We start from the raw sequence: 19152 nt of genomic DNA on the forward strand, positions 1-19152 counted from the left end.
CATTTTAAATAAGAATCATCATTAATAAATAAGAATTCACCTGTAACTTTGTATTATCATTATCAATGTTAATAAAAAATATATAGCAAGTCATATTTAAATATTATTTATTAATTATTAATTAGAGATAATTAATATGAGTGATAATCTTATATACAATGCAATTTGAATCTTTAATGCACAACAGTATTGCTGAGAGAGGAAACGAAATAAAAAGTTGGGATGTATGTTTAAACGTCCTAAGCAAGAAGTCGCATAAGTGGTAGTGCTACTTTATCCTTACCAGCATATGTGGTCGCGCTACCTACAGGTGCTGCTACTTACTTATATATCATTCTTTTAAAAAACGTAGAGACAGCGCTTCTAGTTTGAAGTGCTACGCTATATGCATGTGTATTTTCTAAAGTTTTCAACTTTTTTTATGCAATTTCTATAGCATATAAATTTATTGACTACTCCCTCCATTAAAAAATATAAAATATTTTTAATCAAATCTCATATCTAATAGAGAAATTATTTACTTTTAAACTAATTATATCTTTTTATATTTATTCCTATTAAACATCCTATAATAAATATAAAGTCATTCATCAATATGGACACTTTTGAAAAAAAATGATTATACCTTGAATGACTAAAAATGCCTTACATATTTTAACATCTAATTTTTAAAATATTACTTTACATTTTTAAACGAAGGGAGTATTTTAATATGACGACAAATATTTTGGCAATCATTAGCTTTTCAAGTCAACTTATTTGATCAATTTCAATAAAAATCAATAATAACAAAAGCATATAACTAGTATAGTTTTGCTAATACATATATTTCAATTCTATGATAAATGTGTGAAAATCATTAGATGCACAATTTATAGTACACCCAATCACTAGATATATCATTATTTGCCTAACCATGTCCTGTCCAAATTGTATAACTATATCAATTCTATGATATACTCACTAAATGATCTATTTACTCAATCAGCTAATTTGTTTTTCATAACAATAATCTAAGCAAGAACATAACATTTTTGCTAGGGTCTTTTCTATGTTCAACCACAAAATTAATACTTCCTTTGATCCTATTTATAGCGTAAAAAACAATGTTTTCAAAATCGGACTGGACATTAAATTAAAAGAGTTAGCCGTTCACGATTTGCATGGTTTAACTGTGTTGGACTAATGGTCAAACTAGTTATGTAATAATTAAATTAAAAAAATTATATATGTATATAATAATTTAAATATAAGAAATAAATATAAAATTACTACTTAATTTAAAGAAAATTATATATTTTAAGTTTATCAAGACTTAATAAACCACATGATATAATATAATATCAAATGATTAAAAAAATTGATCATTTCCTAAAAAAAACAAATTTTTTTTTGAAAAGTCCGATTCTTGAAAATTGAATCCGATTCCTGCTTTGATTATGGTTCCCAATCCGACTGCCAGTCTAAAACAGCTCAACTCGATTCAACCTTTAAAACAATTTTCATATATTGACCGAATCGAAATTTAGACCAATCGATGGTCGGACCAGTCAGATTGTTCGATTCGGTTTTAAAATCATAGGTAAAGAGAGAAGAATTTTTTTAGACTTATTTATAAGTCATGTTATTAAATTTTTAAATTTTCTCTTTTACCCTCCATTGAATGTTGGAGAGAGAAAATATGTTATTACAGTATGTATTTTTAATAGGGGCAAAGTCAAGAACGTATTAAATGTTAAGACAGAGTTAATGAGTCTTAAAGTTTTTTTTAGTACTGGTGAAATGTGTTGGGAGTAACTTATAAATAAGACTAGGGGAATAAATTCTTTCACCTTGTCTATATCACATAACACTAATAAACCCTCTTGATTGCTCAATTGTAAATACTAAATGCTCAATTAGAGTTGGAAAATGAATGGACCTGACCTATATAGGTTTGGCCCTTAAGGCAAGCCCTTAAGCCCAGTTCCTTTAAAATACCTCATTTTTTAAAACTTAACTCTTATTTAAAAGGCTTAGGTCAGGGTTGGGCCCATAAGCTCTTTTTTAAAAATAAAAAAAATAAAATTCATAAGAAAAAAATAACAACCATCAAAAGGACAGTTGATGGACCAAAAATAATAAAAAATAAATTTATAGGAATCACAACAAAATCAAGAATCAAAGCCTAAAGGATTAGAAGGACTATAAACCAAGACATGAGATCAAAAATAGAATCACAGGAACACAAGATCAAAGGACCACAAACCTAGACAATTAGAGAATCATAAAACTAGAAATTGAAGCAATATGACAGAATCGGAGGCACCTAAAGTAGAGATTGAGATAGAGGCACCTGAAGGTTGAAGTCAGGAAGAGAGAGACCAAGCACCACATGTGACAAAGGTAGGATCAGAATTGGAGGCATTATGGCTTTTGCTATTGTTAAGATCTAGAGGAAGCAGGAGAACATCATGATGCTAGTAAGACCGAGGCAAGAGCACTATGACTTGCCTTCATCGAGATCAAGAGGAGGGAGAGGCTGAGAGTCTGCACAAGCATAGCCTGATGAGTACCATGGCAAGACTGTGAGAGCACCTATGGTGAGACAAGAGATCACGAGAGATAGAGAGTCAAGAGAGAAGGGGGACTGACCGTGACTTGCCTTCATCGAGATCGAGAGGAGAGAGAGGCAAAGAGTCTACATGACTAGGGCAAGACTGTGAGAACACCCAAGGTGAGACGAGAGATTGTGAGAGACTAAGAGTCGAGAGAGAGGAGGGACTAAGGGAGAGGTGAGAGTCATGCTATTGAACGAGTTGAGTGAGGGAGGGGTCAAGTCTGCGTAAGCTTAGGGTTTTCTAGAGGCCAGATTAAAATGTAGTGTTTTAAAGAACGAGTATAAAAATAAAAGAGGAACCAAGTTTGGAGGAATGCTCAGACCCGAGCCCTTTTTAAGGGCAGGGCTTAAAATCTTGGTTTTCCAAAAAAAAAAAACCTCAATTTTTCAAGCTCAAACTTTTATTTAAACAAGATCTTCAGGTCCGACTTTTATTCTTGACTCTATGCTCAATAGGTCATAAACATTAGAGGCTTAATTATAAATAGCTGGGCTTCCATGCTATCTTTGCAACATATTAAAAAGATAAAAAAAAAAATAGCTCATACAAGACTTGAACACATGCATCTAAAAGGATAAAGTGGTATAATGAGATTAAAATTCATTTTCTATAAAGTCAAACATAATGAAATCAGCTTTGTTTTGCCACAATTACAAAGAGCTCTAATGTATTTTCAAAACCTATATTTTAGTCTACTTTTTAATGTCGTTAGAAATATTCCATTAAAAATTCTACAATCCTTAATTTCTCATATGTGACTAAAATTTAAATAATTTAAGGTTGTCTACCTTCACTCAAATTTAAAAAAAATTTAATAATTAAGCATTTCAATATTTAAATAATTTTTTTTAAAAAATTTCATGTTAAAAATTAATGAAAATTAAATAAAAATAAACATAAATTATATTGAGTAATTTATTATGTTAAACCCTTATTTGATTAATTTTTTAACTACATGTTGGAAATATTATTTAACCAAATTTAAAAAATTACTACATAAATAAGTTTACATAGCTAAAAGAAATTCAAATATAAATAAAAAATGTGTAAAATATATGCATTAACTTTTTTTTTTTGAGTAATTTGAATGATTTTTTAAACATTGATATTTAAAGAGGGGTATTTTAGTTCAATACATATGACTTACTAATAAACTAATAGTTAGATGGATAGAAATATAATTTTAAATATAGAGAAAATATGTTTGTATTTTATAATTATTTATATTAAAAGAGGTTCGTATGGATTTCAAAAATAAAAAAGAGATATATGTAACAAATAAAATAGAGAGGAGATGGGAGTAATTCACAACTTTTTATATTGTCATTGTAAATGAATAATTTGAATGTCATAACATATTTTCGTTTGGCAAAAATTGTTTCTAAAGAGCACACGCGGGGATAATTAGGACGCAAGATAATGTTCTTGTGCAACTTTTTTTTTTTTCTAAGTAAATCGTAATTTTCATTTTAAAAAACAATATACAAAATGTATATGAAATATGCTCTGTATAATGAAGGAACTAGAAGCGGATATGTAAAAGATGGTGTTTTCCGATGCTATGATCGATGGAAGTATATTTATTTTATTTGCCTATGCACAAAATTTAACATATAAAATAAGAACTTTAACACCATTCTACACTTTTTTTCTACAAAACACAAATTAGAAGATTGCCAGCCCTCAAACCTAATGTGGAAGTGAACATTTCAGTACATTATATATATATATATATATATAACTTGACTATGAAATATCAATGTATACAATATATGCAGTTTCTTGTTCTGAAATTTCATACCGAGCTAAGTTGCTGTGCATATTTATAATTAAAGAATTACAGAGAATTGAAAAGAAGTTAGATATACAAAAAAATTGAAAAAAAAAAGATGGGAGAATGACAAATAAAGACCTTATAAGAATATTAATGTCAATGTTAGGATTTTAGAAATTCTTGATTTGACACTAATCTTATGAGATCCTTACTTGTCATCCCCCTTGAAAAAGAATAAGATCACTTATAACTAAAGGTAATGATGTCAACTAAGAGAAGACAAGTGAGCATAATACCTTTACCATCAGTGTCACATATAGGCTTGAGTGTAAAATTTTACCAGCATCAGACTTCAAACCTGCAATCAGAAATCAAATTCCATTAAGCATTGGTTAGAAGCCCAAGAAAATGAAACATTTTAAACAATCAGTGTGGGTCCCAAGCGTTGCATAGAATATGAGAAATGATTTGCATTGTTCACATCACAAATCATGAATTGTGCAATTTGCATATTAAACATAGACTTTTGTCATCCACACATTGAAGATTAAAAAAAGTTTGGGAGAATGATAAATAAGGATCTCATAAGAATATTAATGTCAAGTTAGATCTCTTTACAACTAAGATTCTCAAATTCATAACTTCTTGTCCCATGTTTCAGCACTGAAACCTTTTAAAAAATATTGATTTTGACATTAATCTTCATATAAGCTCCTTACTTGTCATTTCCCCAAAAAGAAGTTATTCTTAAGCAAATCTGTGTTGTCCACATATCATATGAATGATCAGAGTTGAATAATGATTCTACTCAACATTCTAATAATTCTTAGGCACATTGGCCCATTCATTCATGTATCCTACCAACTAAATTCAGTTAGGAGAAATCACAATCATAACTTAAACAAGAACCAAGTAATTGTTTTAAACTAAACACTTCCCAGTATTTTTATAGGAGCACCGCCAAGGCTACTATATGTATAACCCATAATGATCATATATGAGCAGAATTTCTTCAGGAACAGATTGTGAAATATCACAAACCAATCACTTTAGGCTTTTCATTTTTGATAAATCCCAATAGGTAAATTTCCCACAAGTGCCTCCTGATCTTTCCAAAACATGCATAAAGCTTGGCTTCTTAGAAAAGGCCATCCATGGCTTTCTTTTCTTTCTTTCTTTCCTTTACTTTTATTTCCTTTTGCTTTTTAAAAGAATCAGAGACTTTAACTGTTTTGAAAAAAATCTACTTTTTCAGGGAAAAAAAGATCTTAAGAGGCTTTAAAGAGAAGCAATATAATCACCAACACTTGCTACTCTGTCCAGTACAGTTTTATGACTACTGTGATATCAATCCAACTAGCATTGATCTAATTTATAAGAAATTGAATTTCGATTTATAAGATTCTCATCAAACTTTGATCTAATTTATAGATGTTTTAACTGTAACTTTCTCTTTTAAGAATGCCATGGATGAAGCTACATATCTATGTAATTAACAATCTTTCAAGGTTTGGTTGGAAGTGAGATAATGCGCATACAAAAAGGTCCATAAGGCCCTATTTGGTACAGGATATTGAATTTTAAATGATTGAGAATGAGATTCGGAGTGGCATTGGCAGTGAGAATAAATTTTAAAATGGTGTTTGATATGTCATGGAATTAAAAAAAAAAAAAAAGTAACACCCAGATCAAACAAAAATAAACTAAAAAGACACAAAAGCCCTCATCTTTTTCCTTTAACCAGTAGTTTTTCAAGCTCAGCAGATCTGGAATACAGATGGAAGTGGATCTGAAGAAGAGCACAATTTATACTTCTGATTTTATTATTAATTAAACATCACATATATCCTTTCCTACCTACATCGCCTATCCAAACAACAAATACATCTTCTCTATCTTACTCTATAATCATAAAGAAAAAAGTGCATCAGCCGACGAATCCTTATCCCATGACAAAAACATCCAAATAGCCAAAAACAGCCTACCTCGAAAAAAAAATCAGATTAAAAACAGTCTTGTCTTGATATGCATGCTGCATTTAGGCCGCACTGAAATATTAATCAATGGACTTAAGGATGCATTTCATAACATCCCACATATAAAAAGATTGAAAAGAAAATATTGGAAAAAGACAGAAAATCAGCCCACCTTGGTTTGGCCATCACTAAAAGACAGGCTTGCCTATCACGGGAGGATATATACATATATATTACTCCCATGCCCTATAGCATTAAAAAACTGAGTACTATTTTCATCAGTATGTCAAAGAAATAGGTGATTCTTGTCTAAATCTCAAGATTTAATTCAACCAGGGTCTACAACTAAATTACCATGGTTTGACCAAATTTTAGTAAGAGAATATCTAAATGAACTATTGTCACCCATGTATACTAAATACTAATTCTCAATGAATGCAATGAATAACCTCTTTTAGTTCTCAGATGTCTCACAGATTATATATTCATTTATTCGAGTAATTTGGACAGTAAATAAACAAAAGGAAACACACTGAATTCTTATGACATTTTATTCATATGAACGAAGGGATTAAACAGAAAAGAATAAAGACAAACATAAACAAAATTTCAAGAGATTAGTTCTGTAATGGTCCAATCTTCAAAAGGAAGGCAGTAGTGGGCTTAAAGCCTTGAATGAAACTCAAGATCTCTCTTGCCAAACTCCAACCAACTCCGGCTATTAAAATAATCATTTACCAAAACAAGAAGGAACTGAGGACAAGCAAACACGTAGGAAACAAGAGAAAGTACGCCAATTAATTCACTCACTAACTAATTCCCTGTCTTACTTGGATTTATAGGGATACTCTGTTGATTCCTGAAAAAGTTTTCTGGATCAACTGCTGTCTTAATCTTCACCAGCCTCTCAAAATTGTTATGGAAGTACTTGACTCCATAAACCTTCCCTTCTTCGTAGCTATTCTTACCAAAACTGTTGATACCAATGTCAAGGTCCCTGTAATTAACGAATGCCCTCCTTGGATTCTTAGACACAAAAGGTGTCATGTAACTGTATAGCCTTCTAATCTGTGTTGTGTAATACTTCTCTGCTTCATCTCCAGGCTCATGCCAGTTTATAGAGTACTGAATTTTGTACAAATTCCCTGCACGATGAGGGAAAGGTGTTGCATCAGATGAAATCTCGTTCATTTTTCCTCCATAAGGATTGAAAACAAAACCTGTTTTCCCCAATTCAATCATCTTCTCCCATATATATTCCAGTCCATCTCTGGGAATTGGGGTCTGCACATAATCAGATTTCCTTTTGAGGAACCATGCTGAGTCAGGATTTCTATCGAGCAGCTTATCTACTTTGGTGTCATTGTCCAATCCAAACCACCATATCATTGAATCAATCCAACTCATTTCAAAACAATTTTGCTTCTTCAAACCCAATACAGGAAACTCCTTCCCCAATAACTTCACAAGTTCATCAGCCCTCCCTAGAAATGAAGCCAGAACTGAAACTCTGACGGTTTTGTTTTTAGAAGAGTCAGACTTCACAGTCACAGGCTGCAGGAGCAATCTCATGAAAAGCCTATCATCCGTATGAGGAGCAACTTGCTGCCATTGAACAACAAGATCAGTGGCATTCTCTTCCAAAGTCCTTTGAATTCTGAAAACAGTAACAATTTGTGGTACCTGAACCAACTTAACTGTGTATGACAGAATAACTCCATAACTTGCTCCTCCACCCCCTCTTATAGCCCAGAAAAGATCCTCCCCCATTGATTTTCTATTGAGAATTCTACCATTAACATCAACAATTTGAGCATCGACAAGATGATCAACAGATAGACCATATTTTCTCAGCATATTGCCGTACCCTCCGCCACTGAAATGACCACCAACACCTACAGTTGGACAAAGCCCCGAAGGAAACCCATGAACTTCACTCTTCTCCCAAATCTTATGATACACTTCTCCAAGCGTAGCGCCAACTTGAATCACAGCAATTTCTTTCTGTATATCCACAGTGATACTTCTGAGATTAAAAAGATCGAGGAGGATGAAGGGTTCGCTAGAGGTGTAAGAAATACCTTCGTAGTCATGGCCACCACTCCTGATTCTGAGTCGAATCGAGTTGCTTCTGGCGCAAATTACAGCAGCCTGGACATGGGATTCTTGCAAAGGGGTGATAATAATGGAGGGTTTTGGAGTAGAGGAAGTGTTGAAGCGAGCATTACGAATGTAGGCTCGAAGAGTGGAGGCGTAGTACGAAGTGTTTTTGGCTCGATCGAACAATATGTTTGATGATGCTTGGCCTTTAATTGGTGAATTGGCTTGGTTCGACAGGCAATGAAGGAAAGCATCATAAGCAGCACCTTTTGATTCTTCCAAGGAGACTGCCAATAAGCCATTGGGACTGAGACTCAAACTGAGACTGAGAACAAGAAGAAGTAGACGACGATCATTGGAGGAAAAAGCAGGTTTTGCCATTGATTGTGTGGTTTGTGTCTGAAAAATTCAACGCAATAATTATTTAATACTCTATATGATACATAGAACTTATAAAAAGCAAGATGAGCAGGGCAAGTCATTCCTGATTCCTCTGACTAGGATAAAATAATGAACTGCATAGAAGATGTCTGAATTTTCTTTGCCAACCGCCAGTCAGGGTCACGGCCTCACGTGAGAGGACTGCGGGCATTTTTGCTATTTTTTTTCAGTTTATTTTTAAATTGTTTTATATAGTGTTTAGAATTATTTTTCAAAACAAAATAAAAATAAAAATATGTTTGATTATGTTAATGTAAAAATAATTTTAAAATTAAAAAATAAGCTGATAATGATAATTATCGGCAATTGATGTATTTGCGATAGAAATTAATCAAGATAATTATATTTTCTAATAATTAAATGTAATATATTTTAAAAATAAGAAAAATAGAATAAAAACAATTTTAAGATGTTTTAATTTTTTTGCTTTTAAAAATAAAAAGTGAAAATAGTTTTAAAAACAATTAAATTCAAAATACTTATATAAATAAGTTTTAAAATTTTTTTGTTTTTTAAAAAATAATTTTTCAAAATAACTACCAAACAGCCCTACATCTTCTTGTTTGCCGACAGAAGCAAGAAAATAGGTTAATTAATTGTATTTAAATTATTGACGCTATCTTTCATGTGGTTTTTTTTTAATAATGTCTCAATTAAAGTGAAATATTGAATAATTTATTTATTAAGAATATTTTTATATTATTTGTCAGGAAGAGTATTAAGTATCATAATTGTTTATAATGATTAAAATTATTGTAAGATTTTATTATATTTATCATTCTTTTATAGAATTTTAATGAAGTTTTAAATTTAATAATTTTTTATTTTAATTAAAAATATTTTATGAAAATTTTTATAGTCTGATAATGATTTTAGTTATTCAAAACAATTATAAATTTTTAAATTTTTTTACCAAACATTAATGAAAAATCCACGACTAGGCACTTGAGAAAAGTCAAAGTCTGGTTAAGACTTCAGAAGAAGAACAGATCATTTTTTGTGGCCAATTTTTAATATTTTTAATTAATTAATATTATTTTTCAATTAATTATATATTACCCTCCCTCTCCCTAATTCATAAAACATTTTTGTCAAAATTACAAATACCAATAAAACTAGTCAAATATAACTTACAATTTTAATTTTTCTATAAATTTCTAAAAATACCAGGAGAAAATTTATTTAAATAGTGAAATAATAGGGTAATATTAACATTACCATCATTAATAAAACCTTCTTTAAAAATATTTTCTATTTCAAAATACCGAATAACATAAAAATGGTTTTGTAAAAAGATAATATGACAATTTGACTGTTAAATTATAAGCTTTGGAATATTTTGAATCCTAAACTTATTTTTGATACATTTTAACCCTTAAATGTGTAAAGTCGTAGCACTCTTACCTTACTATTAACTTTAACTATTAGTTAATTAAAAAATTATAAAACAAGTCCTAAAAAAATATAGAACAAGGCCAAAAAATATCACAACAAATATCAAAAAATTACAAATTTCATTTTTTTTTGGTAATTCCATAATATTGAAGCCAAGGTGTTGAGGATTTGATGAGTATCACCACCACCATAATAATATCCCATTAAGTGGGATCGACTATATAGATTGCAGTCATTGCATAATATCATTGTGCTCTATCATCAAGCGAACTTTTGAAAATATTGTTAATCAAGATGTTTTATTCAACAACTTTCATGAGCGATCACTTTGTCTTCTCTTCCTCTCTTAACAGGACTTAAGATTATCATTCCACTCTCCTCACTTATGCTTCTTGCAACCTTTTTTGTACATGTCCAAACTATCTCAAACAATTTTCTACCATTTTTTTCCCAATAGATACCACACCCACTTTTTCTTGTGTATAGTCATTTGGATGTTATCTTTCTGTATATACTCACACATCTATCTTAACATTCCCAAACATAGCCTTATTAACATGTTTGATGACTTTTGCGAGGCTATCATAGATTGCGTGGGGGCGAATGTCACGCCCAAGCTTGTCATGGAGATACATAACATAAGCTTCTGGTTCCGAGACCATTGCTGGTGTTGGCACACTGATGATCAAAAGTGAATAAGGATCTCAATAAAGATTTTGAAGTTGGGGTTCATAGTAAAAGTAACACCTCTATGTTTTGTGGTGTCAATAAATTGTAACATGGAACAAGCGGACATGACAATAGATGGAAAAGCTTTCTAGGATAATCATGAAATGTGTGATCACATAGACAAGGCATTGAGGTGAGTTCTTACTTGCACTCTGAAGAAGTGATTCTGCCTACGGGATTTCTTAGCTTCATAAGCTGCAGCTCTTGAACAAATTGGCAAGGTCTAGTTAGCCGCTGCATAAAGTAGAGGAAAGCCGCTGCCCAGGAGTAATGGCAGACTCAACTTCAATGACAAACTCTTTCCTCAGCTGTAAAGCATTAGAATGAATATATAATAAGAAACAAAGATCTTATTATTATTTTTTTTTGGGGGGGGGGGGGCCTTGAAGCCTCATCCTTTGAATGAAACAAATAACAGTAGTAAGGTTTATAAGAGCCATATTTACCTGCAGAAACCACGAATTCCATATGCTTTCTGCAGAAACATGTGTGGGGCCACTCCAGAGAGATAAATTCCCAATGGTTTCAAAACTAAAATGCACGTGAGGAATGAACAAGTCCCCATCCTGAAACATAAGGAAGAGAACAAAAAGTATATGAATATGTAGGCCTGCAACAGGCATGTTATGCATAGAGACCTAAGTTTCCTATGAAAAGAAAACTCATGCATGGAGGAAAATGCCTAGAAATAAGTGGACACATCAATCTGAAACCTAACATTCAATCTAGTCTTTTTTCATCCCCATCTTGTTGGTCATGATTGTAAGTAAAATCTGTTACTATTTGTTACCCTAATTAATTCAATTCTAGACTATGATGCAAAGACTTTGAACTTTGAAGCATAAAATTAAAGCCATGAAAATTAGTAAATCCACTGTGAGAATTGAGATGTTAAAACTTACACATAAATGCAGAGAACTAAGCTCTATTTTGTTGTCTCACACTCTCAAACGAAGTCTGAAAAACTAAAAATAGCTTGGGGTCAGATTTATAGAGTGCATAAACATGCAGTAAAGATTGTACAAGTTTAATCACACAGCTTTACACTCATTGCTTCAGAGGCTTGGTACTAGAGCATGGGTATAGTATAAATAATACGATATAACTCACAAGGACAATTAAGGTAATTCAATTCTAGTAAAAGTATTCTAGGTATAATTTGTCAAGTGAAAGCTTTGGCTAATGCCAACACGTGCCCTCACATGAATGCTTTATGGGTTTAAAGAAGGGACAAAGGACAGGCACACCCAACATACATAATTCTTATATTTAATTAGACGAATGGAAGCAACATAAATCATACTCCTAACAACTTAGTTTTCAATTACAAACATAAGCAGTTTAGGAAGGCTCATAAAAGGCTGCTAAATGAAGGCCCGTTAAAAATTTTATTCCGATGCATCTGACGATGAGTAATTGAGTCTCAACAATTATCCTCATAAGCAACAATAAAAATGCATACCATAAGGTCCGGTAGAAGTCATTGCAGAAATTCATGAGCCACAAGATGACATATTTGCTCTCACTGATTCTGACAACCTGAAAGCAATCATTTCATATCTTCTCGATTTTTGGCCATGAGTTGTGGGTGCATTGGAAGGTATGGTTGAGGAACATAGCCCTCTTTTCTCAGCTCATGAAGAAGACACTTCAGAATCAAATAAATCTCAACAGATTGTGGGTGACTTCCATCTGCGGCAGAGAACATATGAGTGGTGCTATTGACATCAATCCAACTGTATCCAGGGATCTTTTCAACTCCTTTTTCTTTCATTAAACTCCTTATCTTCAAAACATTTGTCCATTCTCCAGCACCAGCATGTATATTTGAGAGTAAGACATAATATCCTGAATTATCTGGGTCTAAATCAAGAATGTATCTTGAAGCAAGCTTGGCAAGTTCAACATTGCCATATACCCGACAAGCTCCAAGAAGTGTTCCCCAAACACCTGCATCTGGAGCAAATGGCATGTTCATTATAGTATCAAAGGCCTCATGCAAACGACCTGCACGACCATATAAATCTACCATGCATGAATAATGCTCCATTCTAGCAGAAATCCCAAATTCCTCATTCATGAGGTGGAAGTAGTGCCTGCCTTCATCAACTAGGCCTGCATGGCCACAAGCAGATATTATTATAAGAAAAGTAACATGGTCTGGACGAATTCCAATTTTTAACATCTCATGGAATAGATCGAGGCATTCTTGAGGATAACCATGGTTCCCATATGCAGTGATGATGCTATTCCATGAAACTTCATTCTTTTGATCCATAGAGTCAAACACACACTGTGCCACAGCTAATTTTCCACATTTCGAATACATGTCGATTAGAGCACTCTCAACAAAAATGTCAGCATTGAATGCAGTTCTAATTATGAAGCCATGTATTTCCTTCCCATAATAGAGTGAAGGTAAATTTGCACAAGAAGAAAGAGCAGTTGATAGGCTTACAGAATCATACTTAATTCCATTGATTCCCATTTGACGGAAAAGTTCAATGGCCATTTCTGGTTTCCCATTCTGTGTGAAGCTGGCAATCATTGAGTTCCAGCACACACTATCTCTCTCAGACATTCTTCTGAAAAAATGATAAGCAAGATCCAGTCTTCCACATTTTGCATACATGTCTGTGATAGCAGATCCCACATGATACATATTATCTAGTCCTTCCTTAAGTATGTTGCCATGCAATTCCTTCCCTAATTTCAAAGCAGCCAAAGCAGCACAAGATGGCAAAACACTAGCCATTGTCAGGCAATTAGGCATCATTTTCTCTTGAATTAAGCACCTGAACATGTTGATAGCATCCATATTCAGCCCATTAATTGCATATCCCGATATCATAGCAGTATAAATGACAACATCAACATCAGTGCTCTGTTGGAAAATCTTTTGTGCTGCATTGACATCTCCACCCTTGAAGTATATATCAATAAGAGCACACTTCAAGTAAACATCAAAAAGCATACCTTGTCGTAATATATAACAGTGGATTTCCTTACCGTGTTTGAGACTCCCAGATTCAATGACAGAAGGAAGGAAACTTGAAAAAGTGATTGCATCTGGTTTGACACCAGAAGAGATCATTTTATTAAACAATAGTAAAGCCTTATCAGTAAATCCATTTTGTACATATCCAGCAATTAACCCATTCCAACTCACTGTATCAGTCTGTGGCATCACATTGAACAACTTATGTGCATCAGAAAGGCTTCCACATTTAGAATACATAGCAAGTAATGTGTTGGCTACCTGGGAATCAAACTCAAGACCACTGGCAATAACTAGACTATGAAGCTGACTACCAAAGTAATGCATCCCTTTTGAGGCACATAAAGACAAAATACAACTATATGTGACTGCATTGGGTTTATTACCACATCTCCTCATTTCCCTGAAAGTTCCCATAGCATTATGAGAATCTCCATTTTTTGCATATCCATGTAGCATGACATTCCACAAAATGCCATCTTTCTCAGGGATCTTATCAAATAAGCATTTTGCATCGTGAATATAACCATTTTCTGCATACAACTTGATTAACGAACTCCCAACAAACAAATCCATATGATAGCCCATCGACTGAATAGTATTATGAATCATCTTGCCCAATCGAACATTGTTTAAGCCACCACAAGCTTTAATTACATAAGGAAATGTATATTTATCAGGAGAAATTTTGCTGCCCAACATCTTGAAGTAAAACAACAAGGCAAAATCGAACCATCCCATCATTGTAAGCCCTCTTATCATCCAATTCCAGGGAAGAGTATAGCACAATTCAAGTCCATAAAACATGTTTCTAGCATCCTTGATGCTACCACTAAGAGCGTACATTCCCAGCATTTTCGCATGAAGACTACAACTCATTATTCCACTGATAATCATCTGCGTATGAATTTGTCTACCTTGGCGAAGTACAGAAGTATCATAAGAAGTCCGCATTACTAAGGCCAATTGGCTTGCCAGAATCTCTTCAGTATTTGACAAGGAGCCAACTTGTTTTAATATGGAATTGCCACAAGTATTCTGTAAGTCCAAAATTGGATTTCGGAGCTGAAACGTCTGAGAAACCTTGTCACAAAATAAATATATTTGCCTGGAACAATTCTTTTCCACTTTGAGAATTAGATCGTTATACATACTTTGAGCTCAAATCAAACAAGGATAAGTGAAATTTGTTAACAGCACAAGAATCTTCTTCAAAGGAACTGTCATTGAAAAGGAAAAGCAAGCCAGACACATTATCCGATAATCATCAGAAGCGCAACCAAGAAAATCAAAATTGATATGAATTCCCTCAATGCAAATCAGGTTTTGAGGAGAAAGAACTCACATTAGCACCGTCTTCATCTGCAACTATCTCCAGTGAACGAATGAGAATGCTCTTTGAGTTCTTATTGATAATTTCTTAATATCGTCCTCACCAACACCCGGATTGATGAAACTCCTACTAAATATTCACTTCTAGAAGGAGAACAACCCCTTCATCAATGTCTCTTCCCCTGAAATAGGACCAAGCCGCGATGGAATGGGCGACCAAGCCATGACGAAAGCTGAAGCAGTGATTGTTCGTCGACGGAGAAAAATGAATCTCCTACTTCTACCAAACGGCGAGCTCGACCAAGAGTGGAATAGGGACGATGGAGGAGAAGAGGGGAAGAATGAACAACGAAGGCGAAGCTCAAGCCATGGCGTCAAAATACTATGTTAAAAGCATCTCACCAAATAGCTTTTTTTATTATTTTATTGATTGCTCAAAGTAAAAAATTATTCTCAAACAAGATTCAAGTAGGAGCTTTATTCCCTTTATTTTAAAAAGGATGGGCGTGTTTGTTTTAGCCTTTAAAAAAAACATTTTTTTAAAAAATATTATTTTAAATAATATTTAAAGTGTTTATTTAAAAATTTAAAAATAATTAAAATTTAAAAAACATTAGATATCTAATTATTTAGAGAAACTAATCAGAATGGCTTTTTAAAATGAGGCATGTAATTGACAAGGGAGAAATTAAAAAAAGACGGCTATTTTTATGCTACTTTTCAAAGGGCCAAAAAACCCGTTTCGCTGTGCATCTTCTTCCTGGGTGCGTCTTCTTCCTCGGCTATCATTCATCTTCTCCCTCTCTCTAGTCTGCATCAACCTGATCGCCCCTCCTTCCAACTCTGTTAAAGGTTTGGTTTGTTGTCTTTGCTGCCTACTCTGTTTCATATGGTGATAGATTTCGGTTCTTTTACTTTTTGTTTGATTTTAGCATTTGTTTTCACGCTCAGCCTTGCAGTTGATTAGGTTTGTGAGTGTTCTTAAGTTTACTGGGTTGTACTTTTTTAATTCTCTTGGATTTGCGCGAAAGCTATTTCGCCTTGAGATTGTCATGAAGCTGTGGCAGGAAAGGATGATTTCACCGAAGCTTGGCCGCTGCTTCCACTGCTTTACCCACCAGTTTTCTTTGTCGAGCTAAGGGCTCTTGTAGTTCATCTCCGTCACCAAGTTGAGAAATTGTTAACCGTATTAACTTCCAACTATTAGCTCGTGTTTGACGCTTCCCATTATGAAATTGGTGTGTGAGGTGTTCTAGTTGCGTCAGCATTGCAAGTCAATAGAATCTGAATGCTCTTGAAAGGATAGAATTGACTTTAGCTATTATCTGCCTCTTAGTTGTATTTTTTTTGTTTTATAATGCAGTTACATTTAAGTATTAAGTGCTTTTTGCTTTCAATGTACATCAAGTGTAATCAAGAATCTAAATCATTTGCACTTTCCATTGCTTCACATCCAGAAGACTCATGTGGAGACTACAAGTGGTCAGTAGCTCATATTATTTCTTCTTCTTCTTCTTGCTTTCCTTCTTATATGTAGACTCTATGGAATATGCGACTGTGCTTATGGTCTCTGTTGTATATGAGGAATGAAAGGGAGTTATTGATTAATGATGTTACACATAAGCTTCTTTTATTTATTTAATAAACTTTGCAATTTTGAGTTTGTGATCATAACTTCTTCACTTTCATGTATCTCTACTCCAGCACATGATCTTCCTTTAATCTTTAAACTGATTTTTATGTAATTTCTTGGAGATTAACCCATGGCTAATCAAATCAAGATGGAACGGGTTGTGTGATATTTCTCTGGGTCAGCTTCTATTCCTCTATTGGGTCAGAGATGGTTGCAGCCAACTATACAATATTAGCTTTGAACCATGACATCATCTCTAGCAAAGAACTGAATTCAGATAAACAAATTTGGTTTTAGTTCTAGGTTTCATAGAATAACTGACATGATGAAATGCAATGGAATTTGAGGATATTGTGTGTGAAATATAATTAATTAGGAAATATTCTTTGCTAATTTATAGGGATATGATTAGACAAAATTATGAGGGTAAATACGTGATTTGGTTTTTTTTGATTTTTTCCTTGTACAGTCTGCCTTGTAATCGTGTATATATTTCTGCACAGTGGAATAATATATTCATTCATTTTCTGGTCAATATACCTACATGGTATCAGAGCTGATCGACGGTTTTGACCCAGAAAACGCAGACGGCAGTGTACGACCAGTAGAGGAGTCACAGTCGAGCAACTCGAGACCTTCGTCCATGGGCTCGAGCGCCGAGAACTCCTCATTGTACACCCATGGCGGAACTCCCCTCGGGTTGAGTTCTGCCGAAGGGTCCTCTGTTCTCCTGGTATCCGATAAATTCAACGGACATAATTATCGTGAGTAGGCTCAAGCTATGCGACTCGCTATTGGTGGTCGTGGAAAACTAGGCTTCATCACCGGTACATCTAGGGTACCAGACGAGTCAGACACAGCAGCCCTGTCAAAGTGGGAGATCGAGAACTCGTTAGTTGCTTCATGGTTGGTCACAGCCATGACTCCACAGGTCCGACACTCCTTCATGTTTCTGCCTACTACAAGAGACATTTGGGAAGCTGTTCGAGAATCATACTCGGATGGTGAAGACAGTGCTCGAACATATGAGCTGAAAACTCGAAGCTGGCAGATTAAACAAGCTGAACGTGACTTGACCGAATATTGGTTAGAACTCGTTACCATATGGCAGGAGATCAACCTCAACACAGAAGAGGAATGGACTTGTGCCCATGATGCATCAAGGTACAAAAAACGAGTTGAGGATGAGCGGGTGTTTCAATTCTTGGCCGGTCTTCATCACTCATTAGATGATGTCCGAAGCAGAATCCTAGCTCGCTCGCCATTACCCTAAGCACGAGATGCATTTGGAGAAGTCCGTAGGGAGTCTTCTCGTCGAAAGGTGATACTTACTGACCCTGTTCCCATATCTTCCTGTTCTGAACCTTCTGCCTTGATAAGTAGAAGCGCTGATCACGGTTTGAAGGAGACAAAAGGGAAAATCTCGTGTGATCATTGTAAAAAGACTGGTCACACAAAGGACAAGTGTTGGGATCTTCATGGGAAGCCTGCTGACTGGAAACCAAGCAAGGGTAAGGCACGTGGATATCAAGCGACTTCAGAAAATGCCCTAAAAAAATCTGTTGCCATCCCTCAAATGGATAAAGACCAGTTAATTAAGCTCCTGGAGGTGTTAAATACACTACAATGACCTGGTCAACCATCTCAAAACCACACTGTTTCTGTGGCCAAGCAAGGTAAGAATCATTATGCATTAAATACCTCCTTCCATAAATCCCGGTGGATTGTTGACTCTGGGGCCTCAGATCACATGACGGCAGACTGCACGTTATTCACATCATATTTTCCATGTAGTGGACATGAGAAAATTGATACTGCTAATGGAACATCTTCCTCCATTGCTGGAAAGGGAAGCATTACTATTTCTGAATTTTTACAACTGGATTCAGTCCTTCATGTTCCATACTTAGCTTGTAATTTGTTATCCATAAGCAAGTTGACTAAACAAGCTCACTGTAGTGCTCATTTTTTCTCTACTCATTGTATCTTTCAGGATCTCACATCGGGGAAGATGATTGGCAATGCTGAGTAGTGTGATGGGCTATACTACCTTAATGAATCAACCGTGAGTAGTCTCTGGTCTCGTATTCGGTGTAATCTTGTGTCCACCTCTGAGAATAATACTCTTTTGTTATGGCATAAAAGAATGGGTCATCCTAATGTCCAGTACTTAA

At 34.1% G+C, this 19152-nt stretch overlaps 2 protein-coding genes across 6 annotated transcripts; both read right to left on the minus strand.

Annotated features, from left to right (window-relative positions):
• Positions 1-4194: 4194 nt before the first annotated feature.
• Positions 4195-11302, minus strand: LOC129305845 (berberine bridge enzyme-like 21). Of its 3 annotated transcripts, none has more exons than XM_054945992.1 (3): positions 11161-11302; positions 7181-8849; positions 4195-4732 (listed from the first exon to the last, which is right to left on the minus strand). In XM_054945992.1, the coding sequence occupies exons 2-3, from the start codon at positions 8829-8831 to the stop codon at positions 4644-4646; spliced, it is 1740 nt and encodes a 579-aa protein (XP_054801967.1). In that variant the 5' UTR covers positions 8832-8849; positions 11161-11302; the 3' UTR covers positions 4195-4643. The 3 variants fall into 3 exon arrangements, with proteins under 3 accessions (XP_054801967.1, XP_054801966.1, XP_054801968.1); XM_054945991.1 differs by having other exon boundaries at positions 7181-8775; positions 11161-11300; XM_054945993.1 differs by lacking the exon at positions 11161-11302 and having other exon boundaries at positions 4197-4732; positions 7181-8354; positions 8432-8586.
• On the minus strand, positions 11294-15705 carry LOC129305844 (pentatricopeptide repeat-containing protein At4g21300). Of its 3 annotated transcripts, none has more exons than XR_008592052.1 (3): positions 12478-15705; positions 11462-11581; positions 11294-11323 (listed from the first exon to the last, which is right to left on the minus strand). XR_008592052.1 is itself a non-coding variant. In XM_054945990.1 (2 exons), exon 2 carries the CDS (start codon positions 15163-15165, stop codon positions 12565-12567), a length of 2601 nt encoding a protein of 866 aa, XP_054801965.1. In that variant the 5' UTR covers positions 15166-15233; positions 15359-15705; the 3' UTR covers positions 12558-12564. The 3 variants fall into 3 exon arrangements, 1 of the variants encoding a protein (XP_054801965.1); XR_008592051.1 differs by lacking the exon at positions 11294-11323 and adding an exon at positions 11918-11972 and having other exon boundaries at positions 11498-11581; XM_054945990.1 differs by lacking the exons at positions 11294-11323; positions 11462-11581 and having other exon boundaries at positions 12558-15233; positions 15359-15705.
• Between the last annotated feature and the right edge of the window lie 3447 nt (positions 15706-19152).

Source organism: Prosopis cineraria, unplaced genomic scaffold, assembly GCF_029017545.1.
Source record: "Prosopis cineraria cultivar Desert tree isolate PC_DT_omini unplaced genomic scaffold, ASM2901754v1 PC3, whole genome shotgun sequence".
Classification (NCBI taxonomy): domain Eukaryota; kingdom Viridiplantae; phylum Streptophyta; class Magnoliopsida; order Fabales; family Fabaceae; genus Prosopis; species Prosopis cineraria.